The sequence below is a fragment of the Notolepis coatsorum genome, assembly GCF_963971535.1.
Source record: "Notolepis coatsorum genome assembly, chromosome: 19".
Taxonomy (NCBI): domain Eukaryota; kingdom Metazoa; phylum Chordata; class Actinopteri; order Aulopiformes; family Paralepididae; genus Notolepis; species Notolepis coatsorum.
The window spans coordinates 80,843,361-80,861,425 of NC_140183.1; the positions used below are offsets into that span (position 1 = coordinate 80,843,361).

General features: G+C 47.8%; 1 protein-coding gene across 1 annotated transcript in view; it reads right to left on the minus strand.

Annotated features, from left to right (window-relative positions):
- The window catches only part of LOC311246646 (neuronal acetylcholine receptor subunit alpha-7-like), a gene marked incomplete at both ends in the record, with an annotated part of 70,240 nt that extends 55,872 nt beyond the window's left edge, over positions 1-14,368 (minus strand). Inside the window, 2 exon segments of the mRNA XM_084336815.1 lie at positions 7,966-8,105; positions 14,317-14,368. Coding sequence (XP_084192941.1) covers positions 7,966-8,105; positions 14,317-14,368 — 192 coding nt within the window.
- Positions 14,369-18,065: the final 3,697 nt, after the last annotated feature.

The following is an 18,065-nucleotide window of genomic DNA, read 5'->3' on the forward strand; positions in this document are numbered from 1 at the left end:
TTATCCATTAATGGACGAGAGACCCGTGTTTAGAATATTTTTCTTTTGAATGAAGTTTTATCTCTTTATTCTCAAATGCATTAATGTGACGTCAACGGCTCATTCAATTTCTCAAATCCGTCAAACAGCGCATCTCATCAGACATTTTAATCCCAGTTACAATATCACACAAAAACCACAATCCACGCATAGACACTTCAATTTTATGCTTGAATGAAACACAATCCGGGCGCTCCGTTAAGCAAATCTACAGCGGAGAATATATGAAACTAATCAGAGCCAAACGGCCGATAGGTTTCATTCATTAAAAATATCCCCCCGGGATTCACATTTGCAATGCGCCGTTATTAAAATAACCACATGCAGCATGTATCGCGACTCCGAGCGCCGTATATGACGTGCATTATTTTATTTAGGACAAAGTAAATCTATAGGCTGAATATGATTTATTATCAGCATTTAGTTCTATTATTATACATTTCAAAAGCCCCCTCTAGGAAAACGAAGCACAGAAACATAATTCAGAATGGTATAAATGGGATCTCTAGACTGTGAGAATCATTTCAGGAAGCGAGCTGTCATTTATTTGCGGGGGCGTGGCCATGGTTCATCCGGCTAACTGAAGTTAACCCTGCTCTCGACCAGGCTCAAACTTTTTGATCTGTTGTCATGGTGATTTAGACAATCGAGCGTCGGGGAACAGGAAGGTCCGGATTAAGTCAGGCTAGACTGGAAATTATCCGGCTAACTCAGTTATCCAGGTACGGGGAACGGGGCCCAGGACAGCAAACAGGGAAACAAAAATCAGCACATTTCCCTGGTACCATCACAGCGCCCATCTCCTTCCCTCCCTGCACTGTCAGTACAGGAGACTGTACTGAGGGCTGTACCCCCGTTAGCTGTACAGGAGACTGCGATTCACGAACATCCAGAGCAGGATGTACCGCCTCAGGTACATCTTCACCGTCCCTGGAACATAGCAACACATCGGTCACAAAAGCACTTGGATCACCATTCAAAATGGCGTCACAAAAAATAACATGGTCAGGATCCAAAATGGTGTCAGTCAGAATAACCTCGTCATGAAACAAAATAGTGTCCGAAAAATCTGTACCGTCACGAGCCAAAATGGTGGCACACACAGCAACATCGTCATGACACAAAATGGTGGCACACACATCAACTTCGTCACGATCAAAATGGTTGCCACTCATTAGACTAGGTTGTGAAGACTGCTCCTGCTGTACAGGACACAGGTAACTAGGTTGACTAGCATACCTAGCATACCCAGTGCCTGGCAGAGAGTCAGCAAGGTCACGTGAGTCAGTGAGGTCACGTGAATCAATCAATCAATCAATCAATCAATCAATCAGATTCATTTATATAGCACATTTAACATGACACGTGTCAACCAAAGTGCTGTACAGAAGGTAGATACACATAGATACATATTGACAACAATCACACTCCGTTTTATGGGAGGGCACACAGGCAAACACATAGGAAAACAGGGCATGAGTCAGTGAACGGGAAAGGCTAGTAGGTAGAAGTGGGTTTTGAGCCTCGATTTGAAGGCATCTATCGAGGGGGCGAGCCTAATGGAGGTGGGGATTCTGTTCCACAGTTCAGGGGCTGCGATAGCAAAGGCACGGCCCCCCCTGAGCTTGAGGTTAGACCTCCGGACTGTCAGGAGCCTCTGATCGGCTGACATGAGGGACCTAGTGTTGGAATAGGGGGATAGGAGGTCTGAGATGTAGGAGGGGGGGTGACCATTAACACTATGTGGACCGTCCACGTATATATACGTGTTTCGATTCCACCCGTTGAGGACCAGAGCCACGAGTTAACTCGTGGCGAGTTGTTATTGTTTTATTCCATATTAATAACACTATTAACGTCCGCAATCGACTTGCATGACCTACCCACATATTTGATTTTCGAAACATGCAATACCGGCCAGATCCACTTAGGGGCTCCATCGCTCCACTGCAGTATCATTGAGGGCATTTGGAAAAAAATTTATTTTCACTGTATGTGGGCGTTTCATATGAGCCTCGGTTCCAAACGAACACCCTCCATCTTTGATCACGTTACCGATCGGCATATTTCAGCCTGGAATAATGGGATTTATGATTAGCCAATGGACATATCGATCTACCAGATTCCGATGACTAATGATGAAATGCTGCCGGCGATCACATGGCCTGACGGTAGGATACTATTCCCCCAAATTACAGCTGGATTGGACATTGTTTTAAGACCTAACGTGATCGATCAGTGAAAATGGCTACCTGAACGCACACTGTATTGCTAATCAATAATAATACTAATTCCCCGCCGCCCCCATTTCATCCATAGATGCTCTGTAATAGTCCGGATGCTATGCAGTTTGTTTTATTTCATTCGTATATATACAGCAGAAATGGCGTTTGATATAACGTGACTAGCTTTTAGCCTCATATCTAGCTTCCCAGAAAAAAGACGAGGCGAAAATCGCGATAAACCTTATATTCATGGAGCTATAAAATGACAACCAACCGATGGATTTTTATTTTCTTTAAGCCATTATGAAGGCACGGTTTATGCACTCAAGTGACAATGAGAATGGACAGATAGCAATACTATAAATTATATATATAGCTGTTAGAAAGTACATCGGTTTGTAAACAAACCTCTGTCCTCTGGCCTATAAATCGGCGCTACATGCTGGTCGTCAATGTGTTAAGGGCTTTAAAAACAAATAGGAGAACCTTAAAATCTATCCTGTAGCATACTGGAAGCCAATGAAGGGAGGCAAGGACAGGGGTGATGTGGTCTTGCGGGTTCCGGTCAACAGTCTGGCAGCAGCGTTTTGTACCAGTTGTAAGCGGGACAGGGAAGACTGGTTAATGCCTATATAGAGGGAGTTGCAGTAGTCTAATCTAGATGAAATGAAGGTGTGGATGACTCTCTGAAGGTCAAGATACAAGAGTTTTATTTGTCACGGCATACAGGTATACAGTGAAATGCGGGGGGTCTCGCCCGCAACGATGTGCATAATACAGTAATAATATAATATAAGAGTCCAACCAATAGAGCGACATAGTGCAATAAACAAGTAAACAAAGTAGGCATATCGGTATCTGTACATGACCTCTTTACAGAGCATGCCACAGGTCCTGTGGCAGTGCAGTACACTGTTAGCTTCGGATGAGGCATTGGGTCTTTATGTACACTGCTATACAATGCTATATTATACGATCTCAAGCTATACTATTCTTAAAGTGATCTTTCCTTCTGTAAAGTGTCCATAGTGTGAGCGTGTGCAGCATGAGTGTGTGTGTGCTCATGTTAAAGTGGCTGCTAGTGTGTGAGCGTGTACAGTGTGTGTGTTGTGTGTGTGCTCATGTGTGCTTGTGCGTGGAGAGTTCAGTGTTCAAGGCTCTGATGGCCCGTGGGAAGAAGCTGAGCCTAAGTCTCTCTGTCCTCGTTACTGGTGCTCGCAAGCGTTTGCCTGACCGCAGCAGCATGAGTGGTGAGGGTCTTTCATTATCCTGCAGGCTCTGGATTTGCACCTCTTGTTGTATAGGACCTGCAGGGTTGGAAGTGCAATACCCGTGGTACGCTCGGCTGAGCGCACCACTCTCTGTAGGGCCTTCTTGTCCTGTGCCGTGCTGTTGCCATACCAGGCAGTGATGTTTCCAGTCAAGATGCTCTCTACAGCTCCGGAGTAGAAGGACTGGAGTATCTTCCCAGATACTCTGAACTTCCTTAACTGTCTCAGGTGGTAGAGGCGCTGCTTCGCCTTTTTTACGACTGAGTCTACAGTATGTGTGTTGTCCATGTCAGGTCCTCTGAAATGTGGACCCCCAGGTACTTGAAGCTGCTCACCCTGTCCACGGTAGCCCCGTTTATCCTCAGTGGTGTGTGTGTCTCCTGCTGTCTCCTCCTAAAATCCACGATCAGCTCCTTGGTTTTACCAATGTTCAGGAGCAGGCTGTTGTCCTAGCACCAGCAATCCAGTACCTCAACCTCCTCCTGGTAGGCCTTCTCGTCGTTGTCCGAGATCAGCCCCACCACCACCGTGTCGTCCGCAAACTTCACTATGGAGTTGGAGCTGAACGTGGCCACACAGTCGTGTGTGTAAAGTGAGTACAGCAGGGGGCTCAGAACACAGCCCTGGGGGGACCCGGTCTGCAGGGGAGAGAAGGGCTTTGAGTTTGGCAATGGTGTGTAGTTGGAAAAAACATGCCTTTACCACTGATTTCACTTGTCTGTCGAATTTAAATTGTGGATCAAAAATGACACCTAGGTTCTTGACATAAGGCTTGACCAGGGAGGACAGGTTGCCAAGGCTGTTGGTAAGGGTGGTGACAGCGTCTGGGGGACCGAAGAGGATTATTTCGCATTTTTTTTTATTTAGTTGTAGAATGTTTTGTGCCATCCAACATTTAACGTCATCCAGGCAGGACATGAGACTGTTAAGTAGAGACTGGTTGTTAGGTTTCAGGGAAACGTAAAGCTTTCTTGTCCTGTGCCGTGCTGTTTCCATACCAGGCAGTGATGTTTCCAGTCAAGATGCTCTCTACAGCTCCGGAGTAGAAGGACTGGAGTATCTTCCCAGATACTCTGAACTTCCTTAACTGTCTCAGGTGGTAGAGGCGCTGCTTCGCCTTTTTTACTACTGAGTCTATGTGTGTTGTCCATGTCAGGTCCTCTGAGATGTGGACCCCCAGGTACTTGAAGCTGCTCACCCTGTCCCTGTCCTGTTTATCCTCAGTGGTGTGTGTGTCCCCTGCTGTCTTCTCCTAAAATCCACTATCAGCTCCTTGGTTTTACCAATGTTCAGGAGCAGGCTGTTGTCCTGGCACCAGCGTTCCAGTATCTCAACCTCCTCCCGGTAGGCCTTCTCGTCGTTGTCCGAGATCAGCCCCACCACCACTGTGTCGTCCGCAAATTTCACTATGGAGTTGGAGCTGAACTTGGCCACACAGTCATGTGTGTATAGTGAGTACAGCAGGGGGCTCAGAACACAGCCCTGGGGGGACCCCATGCTCAGGGTGATGGTGTTGGAGGTCTGACCCCCCACCCTGACCGCCTGGGGCCTTTCACTCAGAAAGTCCAGTATCCAGGCGCTCAGAGCGGAGCTCAGACCCAGCTTGATCAGCTTGTCCACCAGTCTGGTGGGGACTATGGTGTTGAACGCTGAGCTGTAGTCAATGAACAACAGTCTCACATAGCCCCCCTTCTGGCGGTCTAGGTGAGAGAGGGTGCTGTGCAGTACTTGGGAGACCGCATCATCATTCAGTGGACCTGTTTGGCCTGTATGCAAATTGCATAGGGTCCATATCACTGGGGAGGGAGGCACAAATGTGATCCTTAACCAGCCTCTCGAAACATTTTATGGCCACAGAGGTGAGTGCCACCGGTCTGTAGTCATTGAGACCTGTTGGGGAGGATTTCTTTGGTACTGGGATAATGGTAGACATCTTGAAGCAGGCAGGGACCACTGACTCCACCAGGGATAGATTAAATATGGTGGTGAACACAGGGGCTAGCTGGTTAGCACAGGACTTAAGTATGCATCCTGTTATCCCATCTGGGCCAGCAGCCTTCCTGGTGTTCATCCGCATAAATTCTCTTCTCACACTGTGTTCCGTCAATGAGAGAGCGTCCGCGCCCCCCTGCGGATGCCCCCCCCCCCCCCCTCCACGACAGCCGGCGCGCCAGTGACGTCACTAGCTGGTGAGCTAGCGTCGCCACTGTTTGCCCCAAACCGTGCGTAGAAGGAGTTGAGTTTGTCCGCGAGAGAGGCGTCGTCGCTCCCCATTGAGGGGCCGCTGACTTTGTAGTCAGTTATCGTCCGCAGTCCCCGCCATAAGCCTCTTGTGTCATTCTGTGCCATTTGTGCCTCCATCTTGTCAGCATACGTCCTCTTAGCAAGTTTAACAGCCTTGCGCAGAGTATAGACTGTTGCCTTGTACTCTTCCATGTTTCCTGTCTCTCTGCCCAGGTTGTAAGCAGTGGTTCTGGTTGTTGAGGCGATGTGAGCAGAGAAGTTCAGCCTTTCGTCAAGGACTACACCTAGGTTCTTGGCAGTCGGGGAGGGAGCACCGGCTACATTATCCACTGTGATCGAAAGGTTGGTCAGCAGGGAGGATCCGACCAGCAGGTGAATTAGCTCAGTTTTGCTTAGGTTCAGTTTGAGGTGATTGGTCGTCATCCATCCAAATGTCAGGCAGGCCAAGATCCGCTCAGATACTTGGGTATCTGAGGGAGGAAAGGAGAGGAAGAGTTGAGTGTCATCGGGATAGCAGTGATATGAGAAGGCATGAGACGTGATGTTACCCAGAGATTTGGTGTAGAGAGAGAAGAGGAGGGGTCTAAGGACCGAGCCCTGGGGGACACCCATCTGTAGGGGGCGGGGGGCCGATAGGGTGCCTCTCTGTGATACTTGATAGGAGCGATGCAACAGCGTAATTGCTCAAAGCAATCTCTGAAATGTGTTGACTGTTGTGCATGACATGATTACTTAGGCTATGTGTAGGCTAATATATTTTTATGGATAATATGATTCACCATAAGCTGTGCTACACAGAAATAGGTTGTTGGTGGTGGTGGTGTTTGTGTCTAAATCAGAAAATCAATGGCACAATTTTGTGCAATCGAAAGAGAATTGCCTCATTGTTTGATGTAGGAATCCAACTGCATAGGACGTGTACATTATTAAAGGCTATAGGCCATCTATAAATCACTGTGTATAATTGATCAATAAAATACTGTGACATTCTGGATGGTAGGCTACATCCTCCATTTAGGGCTCCATTTAAACGGATGCCTTGATCGATGCCTCAGTTGGGCATAGTTTATATTGATTTTAAATTAAATCGATCAATCAATCATGGTTCATATAGTGTCATCGAGCTTCGCACCTGTTCCATATAATGTCATTGAGCTTCGCACATGTTCCATATGTCATGTTCGTGGTTTGGTATAAAAAGGCATACAGTTCCAATGCGTAATGACGCACAATTGCCGCTTTATTGGTACTAATGTTGGATGATGTGGCGGATGAAGGAGTTTGGAGAGAGCGAATCTTCAGGGACCAGCAAGACCTACTGGCCAATGACCTACTGACAAGACCTACTGGCCAATGACCTACTGACAAGACCTACTGGCCAATGACCTACTGACAAGACCTACTGGCCAATGATCTACTGACAAGACCTACTGGCCAATGACCTACTGACGAGACCTACTGGCCAATGACCTACTGACAAGACCTACTGGCCAATGACCTACTGACGAGACCTACTGGCCAATGACCTACTGACAAGACCTACTGACAAATTACCTACTGACAAGACCTACTAACCAATGACCTACTGACAAGACCTACTGGCCAATGACGACGAGTGGCTCATGAGATGCTTCAGACTACCCAGGGCTGTTCTGTTGGACCTCTGTGCCGAACTGGGCACTGCCACAGTCGCACCTCTGAGCTACTGTATGTAATATTCTGCCACTCTGACGCCTTTCTGGCATTGGTGATGCACCTGTACCGACACTGTGTCCACCAAACAGTACTTTTTGTCTGGCTTCCACCTTCCATATTAGAATCTCTTTGCAACGTTTGCCGTAATATTCTCTATTCAGGCTGTATCGATTTATGTGACATATGCTTCTAAAAGTGAAATGTGTATTAATTCCCAATGCTCACAGTCACTTTTTTATTGTGGATTTGTCGACCAAGATCAAAGGACCCTTTCCAGGCTCCGTCTCCTACACACACAAAGCCGCGGCTCGAGGTATAATAATAAATAAATAAATACTAACTACTAACTACTATAATAAATAATCACATGCTTGCAGGTCAGATGTAAAAAAAAAAATATATATATAATAATAATAAAGCAGTGTTCAAATGTGACGCATGTTCACATCTTCTGTATACATACATATATGTAGCCCGTCTAGAGAACCTACCACATCCATGACCTGCATGAGGGTGAAGGAGAAGCGCACAGTGAGTGGCAGGGAGTCGTTGGCCACGGGCCTCTCCATGCGGTTGTAGTCCCTCAGGAGCTCCCTCAGCAGAGAGCGCTGATGAGGACCCTGCTCCGACACTGACAGAAAGAGAGAGAGGGGGGGGGGGGAGACGCAGGAGGGCGAGAGATTACGGGGCATGAGGAGTGAGACAGTGAAGGGGGAAAAGGAGAGGAGTGATGGGGGAGAGATGGAAAGTGTAAGAAGGGGGTGAGAGAGAGAGGAGGGGGGAAGAGAGAGAGAGAGAGAGAGAGAGAGAGAGAGAGAGAGAGAGAGAGAGAGAGAGAGAGAGAGAGAGAGAGAGAGAGAGAGAGAGAGAGGGAGAGGGGGGGACGCAGGGGAGAGGAATTGTGGGGAGAGAGGGGAGGGGTGTGACAGAGGAGAGGAGGAGATGTGGCAGGGGGGGGGGGGTCAGGAGAAGTGAAGTGGAGAAGGGAATGAAGAGGACAGCCTCTCCGGGGGGGTGGAGACAACAAGAGAAAAAGTGACAAGTTACAAACAAGACAGCTAGATTCAGGAAGACGGGGAAAGGAACGAGGGGTGATTAGGGGTTAGGGACAGTTAGAGGACCAACGCCATGACTGAGGACGGGAGGGCCAACGGAGGACATAACGAAGAGAAAGGGGCAGAGAGAGGATGGGTTTCAGATGGAGTGGGTCTCTAAAGGAGAACAAAGATATATTGATGTGTGAATAGGATAGGAGCGCGAGAGAGGGAGCGAGGGGGACTGAGAGATATAGAGGTGTGTGTGAGAGAGATAGAGAAAAAGAGAGAGAGGGAGAGAAGTGGCGGGAAAAAGGGGGTGGGAATAAAGAGAGTGGAAGGAAAGAATCCATCTGACCTAATCAATTACGTCTCTCTGATCGATCGCCGACAGACAGTCAAGTCTTTCTGCAGCCGTAAAAATGTCAGTTTCATTCCGCACAGGAAATACTGAGGCTGTTAAACACTGAAACACTCGAAGCAAACACGCACAGCACTCCCCTAGATGAGGAAAGAACTTTCTCTGTCCGCCTCAACTCCTCTCTCTGGTTCTCCACTCAGTCTCTCCATAAAGCCATCATTGGGCTATATATTCTTGTCCTTTATTTAACCAGGTTGTCTCATTGTGATTTGAGATCTCTTTTCCCAAGAGACCTGTATACAAAATACATATACAACCACATTGGACAAGCAAGTGCAGTTCAGACATAGATTACCATACAGTAGTCGAACAACAGACAAACGAGTAGATCAAAAGGAAATCAAAGGAAATTATTACAATCAACATCTAGTTCAACACTAGTTCAATTATTCTAACGGAATGACATTTTCAAATGTTAAGGTTTTCTGTAGTCCATTCCATTTGTACGGAGCATAGTATTTAAAAGGTGCTGTAGGTGTGAGGATTCTGTGAGGATTGGCCCGTTGCCGAACGCACACTTCTAGGTCAAGTATCAATTACCATCACGCACCTGATGTGTGTTCTAATCAGCGCTCCAGAGGCTTCATATACTGGGACCTCGTTTCAAACGTTGTCGGGTCGTTTTGAGTATTACTGCTTTGAATACTTCTGCTTCTGCCTGCTTTCCCCCCGTTGCTGTGCCTCGTCTACTTTCCCTCCAGGACATCTTTGGATTGCCGCTGGTGAATACCTTGTTCCCCCGTTTGGAGCTGCGCCTCGTTGCCCGCTTTACGCGTTTGCGCTTTGGTGAGTTGGAACCAAACCCTTTTTGGATTATCTGTTTTGTGTGTTTGAAGAACACTGAAGAGTATCATTTTTTGTTGTTTCGAAATTGTTACTTGACTCCTTTTTGACTCTGTAAATAAATACGCCTAGTATTTGGCTAACTCTGAACTACCTGTCTGTGCCGTGCGTTTGAGGTCGGTTTCAAACCCTAACATTACGACCCGACCATGACGACCTCAGCCGACACAGACAGGGTCAGGGCAGCCTTGGCGGTCCAGATCGAGGTGGTCAACGACCACACCCAACAGTTGGGTGCGGCTGCGGCTGCTTTACAGGACCTCCGGGCCCAGGTCCAGCTCATTCTGGATGCCCTTGACACTCTGGCCACCCAGCAGACTACCCAGGGAAATCAGCAGGCTGTTATTCTGCACCAGCTACAGGCTCTCAGTACTGCATTAAACACTCTGCTTTTAAACCCACCTGTCCCAGGAGTCTCAGCCAGATCACCACCCGCAGCCGCGGCAGACCTCGCACCTCGGGAGCCCCGTCTCTCCGAACCACGTCTGTTCGAGGGTAACTTCGAGGATTGTGCCACATTCATCATGCAGTGTGAGTTGGTCTTCCTTCATCAACCTAGCCGTTTTTCGTCAGAGGGAGCCCGAGTAGCCTACATGACTAACCTGCTCACGGGCCGAGCAGCACAGTGGGTCACTGCTTCCTGGGCTATGAGGGCCGATTTTTGTTTCTCCTACCCAGACTTCGTGGCAGAGCTCCGAAGGGTTTTCCACCACCCAGCTCGTGGCCAGGACCCAGGAGCTCGGTTGGGCACCTTCCGGCAGGGCAGTGGCAGTGTCAGAGACTACGCGCTGGAGTTCAGACTGGCCGCAACGGAGAGCGGTTGGAACGATCAAGCGCTTCGTCTCACCTTCATGAGGGGGCTCCACGACGCAGTAAGGGACCAGCTCGCGACCCAAGAGGAGCCCGATTCTCTCGAGGGCCTGATCAGCCTCGCTATCCGCATCGACGGACGCCTCCGGGAGAGAAGGCGTGAGCGAGCACGACTAGGACCCGCGGACGTTCCCCAGACCCCCCGTCCTCGGGACCGTTCTGCTGACCGTCCTGCCCCCTCCGTGACTGGTGGGTTTTTTCCCTCCCGAGCTGTGACCGAGGAGGAACCCATGCAGCTGGGACGCACCCGCCTTAGCCCGGCCGAACGGGAGTCCAGGCTCAGGTCCGGCCTTTGCCTCTACTGCGGCCGGGATGGACACCGTGTCTCCAATTGCCCTACCCGGCCAAGAAGACCAGGCTCGCCGGGACCCCGGGAGATCCTGGTGAGCCGTTTTTCCTGTTCCCACACCCGTGCACCACCTGACTGTCTGACGAGCGTCACCCTAGCCTGGGCGGACCAGCGGGTGACGGTGGGTGCACTCATTGACTCTGGTGCTGATGGGAGTTTCCTGGACGTTGAGTTTGTCACCCGGGCCAACATTCCGCTTGAGGACCTCGAGAGGCCCTTGGAGGTCTTCGCGCTGGATCATCGCCGCCTGGCTGACATCACTCAACGCACCTGTCCTGTCCTCCTCACCGTGGCTGGTAACCACGTTGAGAGACTCCAGTTTTTTATTACCAGCTCCCCTCTTGTCCCGGTAGTCCTGGGTCGGGACTGGCTCGCGCTGCATGAGCCCCACATCGCCTGGTCCTCCGACGCCATCAGGGGGTGGAGCCCCTCCTGTCATGCCCAGTGTCTTCAGGTGCCGTCCAGTCCTTCGCCCCGGGGTTCCCCTTGTGTCCCGGTCTCCAGCCCCCTCACCGGGCCCGTGTCCCCGTCTCCAGCCCCTCTCACCGATCCTCTGTCCCCGTCTCCGGTCCCCCTCTCCGGGCCTCTGTCTCTGTCCCCCTCTCCAGTGCCCCTGATTACCGGCTTCCTTCGGTCCCATCCGGGCAGGCCGGGGCCGAGTGGGTCGCCGGGTGGCTCCCGTGGAGGGGGGGGTACTGTGAGGATTCTGTGAGGATTGGCCCGTTGCCGAACGCACACTTCTAGGTCAAGTATCAATTACCATCACGCACCTGATGTGTGTTCTAATCAGCGCTCCAGAGGCTTCATATACTGGGACCTCCTTTCAATCGTTGTCGGGTCGTTTTGAGTATTACTGCTTTGAATATTTCTGCTTCTGCCTGCTTTCCCCCCGTTGCTGTGCCTCGTCTACTTTCCCTCCAGGACATCTTTGGATTGCCGCTGGTGAATACCTTGTTCCCCCGTTTGGAGCTTTGATTGATTGATTGAATAGTTTATTGGTTTAGAATGGAAAATCACACATATACATTGCCCGCTTTACGCGTTTGCGCTTTGGTGAGTTGGAACACTGAAGAACACTGAAGAGTATCATTTTTTGTTTGCACTGGACTCAGCTAAATTGTGTGTTTAAAAGAGACACTGAAGAGTATCGTTTTTGTTTGCACTGGACTCAGCTAAATTGTGTGTTGTGGAGAACACTGAAGATTATCGTTTTTGTTTGTTCTGGACTCAGCTAAGGGAGGAGGGAACTGCACTGCCTCTGTGTACTGTTGGACTGTTGTTGATCTCTCTCTCTCTCCGTTTCCACCTCGAGTTGAAGCTGGGAGTATCTGCAGAGCCGCTACGGCGTCAACGCCGATTCCCCACCTCTAACACCAAGAGGATCTGCAGAGCCGCAGATACTCTGCCGAAGGCAGTCTCCTTTTTTGTTGTTTCGAAATTGTTACTTGACTCCTTTTTGACTCTGTAAATAAATACGCCTAGTATTTGGCTAACTCTGAACTACCTGTCTGTGCCGTGCGTTTGAGGTCGGTTTCAAACCCTAACAGTAGGTGGTATTATTTTGTTGTTAAAAAAGTGTTTGGGTCAGTAATATGGGTCTCCCAGTCCCTCCACTCTGCAGTAAACACAAAATAAATTTTCTGGCATCCCGTTCCCACTTTATCCTATCAGGAGAGAGATCTCCACACTACATAAATGTATTATCTGTTTACTGCAGAGTGGAGGGACTGGGAGACCCATGTTACTGACCAAACACTCTATGTCAGTGATGGTTGTTGGAATGTAGAGCTATTTATTATTATTAACACATAATTTTTTTTTTTTTTTTACAAACTCCATTTTTACTTGTGGTGTATCTAAAGTCCTATGACCTAATACCATGTGTGCTGTATTTACAAGCAATCGAATGTTTGTGAAGGTGAATCAGACATTGTTTCATGGAGCATTGTGTTATACTGTAGGTTACTACTGCTGAGCTGTGCTGTAGTGTGTGCTGTACAATGAATAGTACTGTGCCAGTATCCATATAATGCACCATCATCACTTTACAAAATCTGTATAGTACATAAAAACTCATAATAAAAAAATGAATACACACATTGAACAGTGTCAAATCACTATTTACTATTATTGAATAATACATAATGTGAATGGATGAAGTAGGCTACTACAATACGGTTAGAGCAGCTATAGACCTGGGGAGTGAGGTTCCACTGTGATTTCCCCCCGTTACAGCCACCCATTGAAGATCAAATTGTAAGTATTGCAGCCAACCCGTATTATAGGTTCATAATCCTTATAATCCTTGACGGAGGTATATATTGTTTAATTATTATACCGTTACAAATGAAAGGTAAAAATGTGTTTTATATCGTAATCTTTACTCGTTTCCATGGCAACTACTACAGTCCACTCCCCAGAAGCCTTGCCAAACTTTGACCAATCGCAAGAGCATAGGTAATAATGAGTATATAATTCCAATAGTGTATTCCATCTGTTGTTTTGTCCATTTTTCCTCAAATGTAAAAAAAAATGCAAATCTCATTTAATTATGCTCAACTCTGCTCTCGTCAAATGTCAGACCAATTGAATAGGTGGAACCGTATAGCCTTGAGAAACTCCTATGGTAAGTTAAGTTAGTCCGGAATCAGGCAGGTCTTCGGAATATATTGCGACTCCCCAGGTCTATAGATAGTGAGTCTGTAACCGACTAATAGTCCCTGATGTCACAGTAAATGACCCGTTACTGTAGCTGACTGCAAAAGAAAGATTCCCAACTATACCGTTTGCCTTGAAAATGAAAAACATCCGGCTTAATACATTTCTCACCTCTCTCTTTATCAATCCATTTATTTATGTAACCATCTATCGCATTCTACTCTAACTCTAATGGTACATTGCATTCCTTCATCATCTACATCCAAATGCACTCAGTAGTAAACACTATTATATTTCATACTGCTGCTTGCTCATCGTGCTGCCAATCAATCTTTGGCTATAAACCAACACACACACACACAAACATCCACTCTACAGTGTGTGTGTGTGTGTGTGTGTGTGTGTGTGTGTGTGTGTGTGTGTGTGTGTGTGTGTGTGTGTGTGTGTGTGTGTGTGTGTGTGTGTGTGTGTGTGTGTGTGTGTGTGTGTGTGTGTGTGTGTGTGTGTGTGTGTGTGTGTGTGTGTGTGTGTGTGTCGCTGTGTAGATTAGAATACACACAGTGGTCCTTTACCATGCACACGCTCAACATAGATGTGACACGGTTAAAACAATGACCCGCTCGAAAACACGCACTCACTCAACGCGTCAATAAAGAAATTGACTCACCGTGGAGCAAAGCTGCGAGTGTCACCAGCCATAGAGCCACAGCCTGCCTCATGCTGCACTCCTCAACATCAACAGAGAGATGGGGAGAGAGGGAGGAGGAGAGAGATGAGGGGGAGCGGAGAGGTGGAGAGAGAGAGAGAGAGAGAGGGTAGAGAGGAGGACGTACTGTAGAGAGAGTGTGATACAGACAAAGGGTGAGCAGGGTGGGGGAGAGAGTGGAGCAAGGAAGAGAGAGAGAGAGAGAGAGAGAGAGAGAGAGAGAGAGAGAGAGAGAGAGAGAGAGAGAGAGAGAGAGAGAGAGAGGGGGTGATAAAAATGCATTGAGCATGTTTCAATGAAAAGGAAGAGACATGTGAACAGGGAGAGAGAATTGATGGAAGTGGATCAGACACTCAACAGTGACCTCATCCCAGTCTCACCCCCTCGGTCTCTCCCTTCATTAACTACAGTCCTTCTTTCTAGGTTGCTCTGTGGGTCAAACACTCAATGGGGTTGGGAGAGGGGGTATTAGATGAGGTATGTAGATTAGCACTTCTTGGTGGAGAAGAAAATACAGCGGTTGAGAAAAGACATACAGATCTAGACTGAGGCACCAGAGCTAGGTTCAAGTTCAACTTTCTTTGATTGGTCATATGTATTATGATCATTATATTTATATGGTCAACGGTATAATGAAATGTGTTGGACGAGAGAACAGGTCAGCTCGGCAGTAGGAGCACAAGAGGCATTAGAGCACTAGCCATATAAAAAAGTAGAATAAAGTAAGATGTGTGTGAAAGTGACAAGTGTATACAGTTTTGCACAAATGGAATGAGATATGAGAGAATGGAATGAGAAAAAATAAAATATGACACTATATATATCTAACTATAAAAGGAACGAACCTCTGCATGTCTGTGGTGCACATATCTCAAAACCCGCTCATCAATCAACTTCATGCTCGACAAGGTGTGTTGCCGAGGACCCAGGGGAGTGCAGTGTCAGATTTGGTGCCATTTGGCCAAATGGTGGTGGTATAAGAATGAACTTTACACATATCTCGAGAACCGTTCATCCGATCGACTTCACACTTGGCAGGTGTATTGCTGACGAAACAGGGAAGCACAGTGTCGAATTTGGTGCCATATAACAACGAACTTTATGCATATCTCGAGAACTGTTCGTTCGACCTCACACTTGGCGGGTTTATTACTGAGGACCGAAGGGAGTGCAGTGTCAAATGTGGTGCCAATAACAATGAACTATAAACGCATTCCACATAGGCACACGCTCCGAACGGGCATGTTTTGAATGAGACGCTGCACTAGTATGACGATGAGGATTTGTGTGTAAAAATTGTATACAACAGTACTGACCCCCACCACCCCAATAACAGCCTGTTCCAGCTGCTGAGGTCAGGCAGACGCCTGCGAACCCCAGCTACTAGGACAGAGAGGCTTAGGCTCAGCTTCTTCCCCCAGGCCATCAGAGCCTTGAACAATGAACATTGAGTGCCACAGAACACTGAACTATCCACACACAAGCACACATGAGCACACACACGACACGCACGCTGTGCACTAGCAGCCACTTTAACACTTTAACATGAGCGGGCACACACTCATGCCGCACTCACCCACACTTATTGCCAAAAGGAAAGGCCACTTTAAATTAGTATAGCAACAGGAACAGTGTATTGCACTACCAAAGGACCTAGCATGTCCTATATGCTCTGTAAATAACTATGTACAGATACCGAGATGTCACACCATGTTACCTGTTACCTGTTATTGCACAATGTTGTTTTTATTGGATTCTATTATATGTTGTACCACTGTATTGCACATCGTTGCGGGCAAGACCACCCGCATTTCATTGTATACTTGTATGCCGTGACAAATAAAACTCTTGACTTGACTTGACTTGACTTGTATGTAGCAGTCCAGGCTCAAGAGCAGCAGCGACGGTTGATGTTAACAGTGCAGACAGCAGGTAAGCAGGTATGCAAAGTAATAGGCCTATATTTAGGTTTTTGAGTTGAGAAGCCTGGTGGCCTGGTGGTTAAAAACTGTCCTCGAGTCTGGAGGTATGCGCAGCCCTGCTCCGGTTTTGTCTGCCAGACAGTAACAAGGAGAACAGTCTGCGTGCTGGGTGGCTGTGGTCCTTGTTGATGCCGTGTGCCTTCCGCAAAGTACCGCTGATGAAAGACATCCTGGATGGCTGGGAGTCTGTTGCCAGTGATGTGCTGTTCCGCCTCCACTCCTCTCTGATGTGCGGCTGTGGGCAGAACCCACCAGCGAGTCCTGTACCAGGCCGTGATGCAGCCCACCAGCGAGTTCTCCATGGTGCACCTAGAGGTTTGTGAGGATGCTGGTGTTCATGCCGAACGCAGTCTCCTCAGGAAGTAATGCTTTCTTGACCAATTGATGTGCACACCAAGGAACTTGAAGCTGCTGAGCCGTTCAACCTCAGTTATAGAGAGAAGTTACAGTAACGATAAACCACCAGTCGTTTCACTTTCCCTGGGCTGTTTTCACATCCGCCATCGTTCGTCCAAAATTCAATCAAACTCAAACTGTGTGCTTTACTAGGAGGAACACAAAATGGCCACGGATAATGTCTCCAAAGCGGCATAATGACATCACATGAAATTAAAGGATAATTGTACTCATCTTCTTTCTGGTTATACACAGTCAGTTCATGCGCAATATCCCTATTTAAATATGTGAGGGTGGGGTAAGATGAGCTAATATTTATATAAAGTGATACAAAATGTAATCCGAAGTAAAACGAGGACATACAGTACTGTATACTAATATTTGAGAATAGAAAAGTATAAAAAGGCTCCAGGTTCTGTATCGTTAGTGGCTTAGCTTGGCATCGCTACTGCACTATCTCGCGTACGTGCACGCGTACTGAATAAACCACAAATGTACCTCTAATACCAGTATTAGTCTGACCACACCCCTCATCAGCTTACCTTCATAAGCAGGTGTGTGGTCACCTGCTCTCCTCCTTCTCGCTTTCACCACAAGGAAGAGGTGCCTCGGTAGATCCCCACACTTGACACCATGATGGAAGAAATTGGATTAGGAACAGCTTGGGAAACAAGGATACGTTGACATCATATCTTTATTTTCTCTCTCACTATTTTCGAGAAAATACGGCGATATTGTCTTCGTACTGGAGTGTCTAGAAGATGATGATCATTCTACAAACCCTCCACCGGTTTTCGTATTGGGAGCACGCCGCTGCATGCTTCTCAACTGCAGTTCCTTGCTGTGTTTGTTGGGGTGAAACCTGTCAGGCCACAGCTGAACTGTCGGACATGTGAGGAGCGGTGCGTTCCAGGTTGGGTGAGTAGTGTTTGCTGGCGGGCTCCACTTGTCTGTTAGTGCTATGGGGGCTACTTGACAAAGTTTATGGAAACCGGCCCCAGGCTAGGGTCCTTTGTTTAGCCGTCTAGGCGACAGAAGGCCTTGGTCTGGCGACCATTATAGTTTTAACTAGTGGGCCGCGACCATTGACACTGGTGATCCCTGTGTGTTCTGGACGAGTGGATTCTCTCTGTCACCGTGTTAAGACCCCATCTTTCATATCCAAATGAGAGTATTCCTTCACGAGGGGATATGTGCATGTAATGTGCGATAGCGGCAGATTCATGTTCAAAGTCAGCTATACAGGCCAGTTGGTACTGTGCTGATTCCGCCGGACGTGTTAATGTCACCGTTGTGAAGCGGTGTTGACGTCTTGTTTTCTCTTTTCTCTTA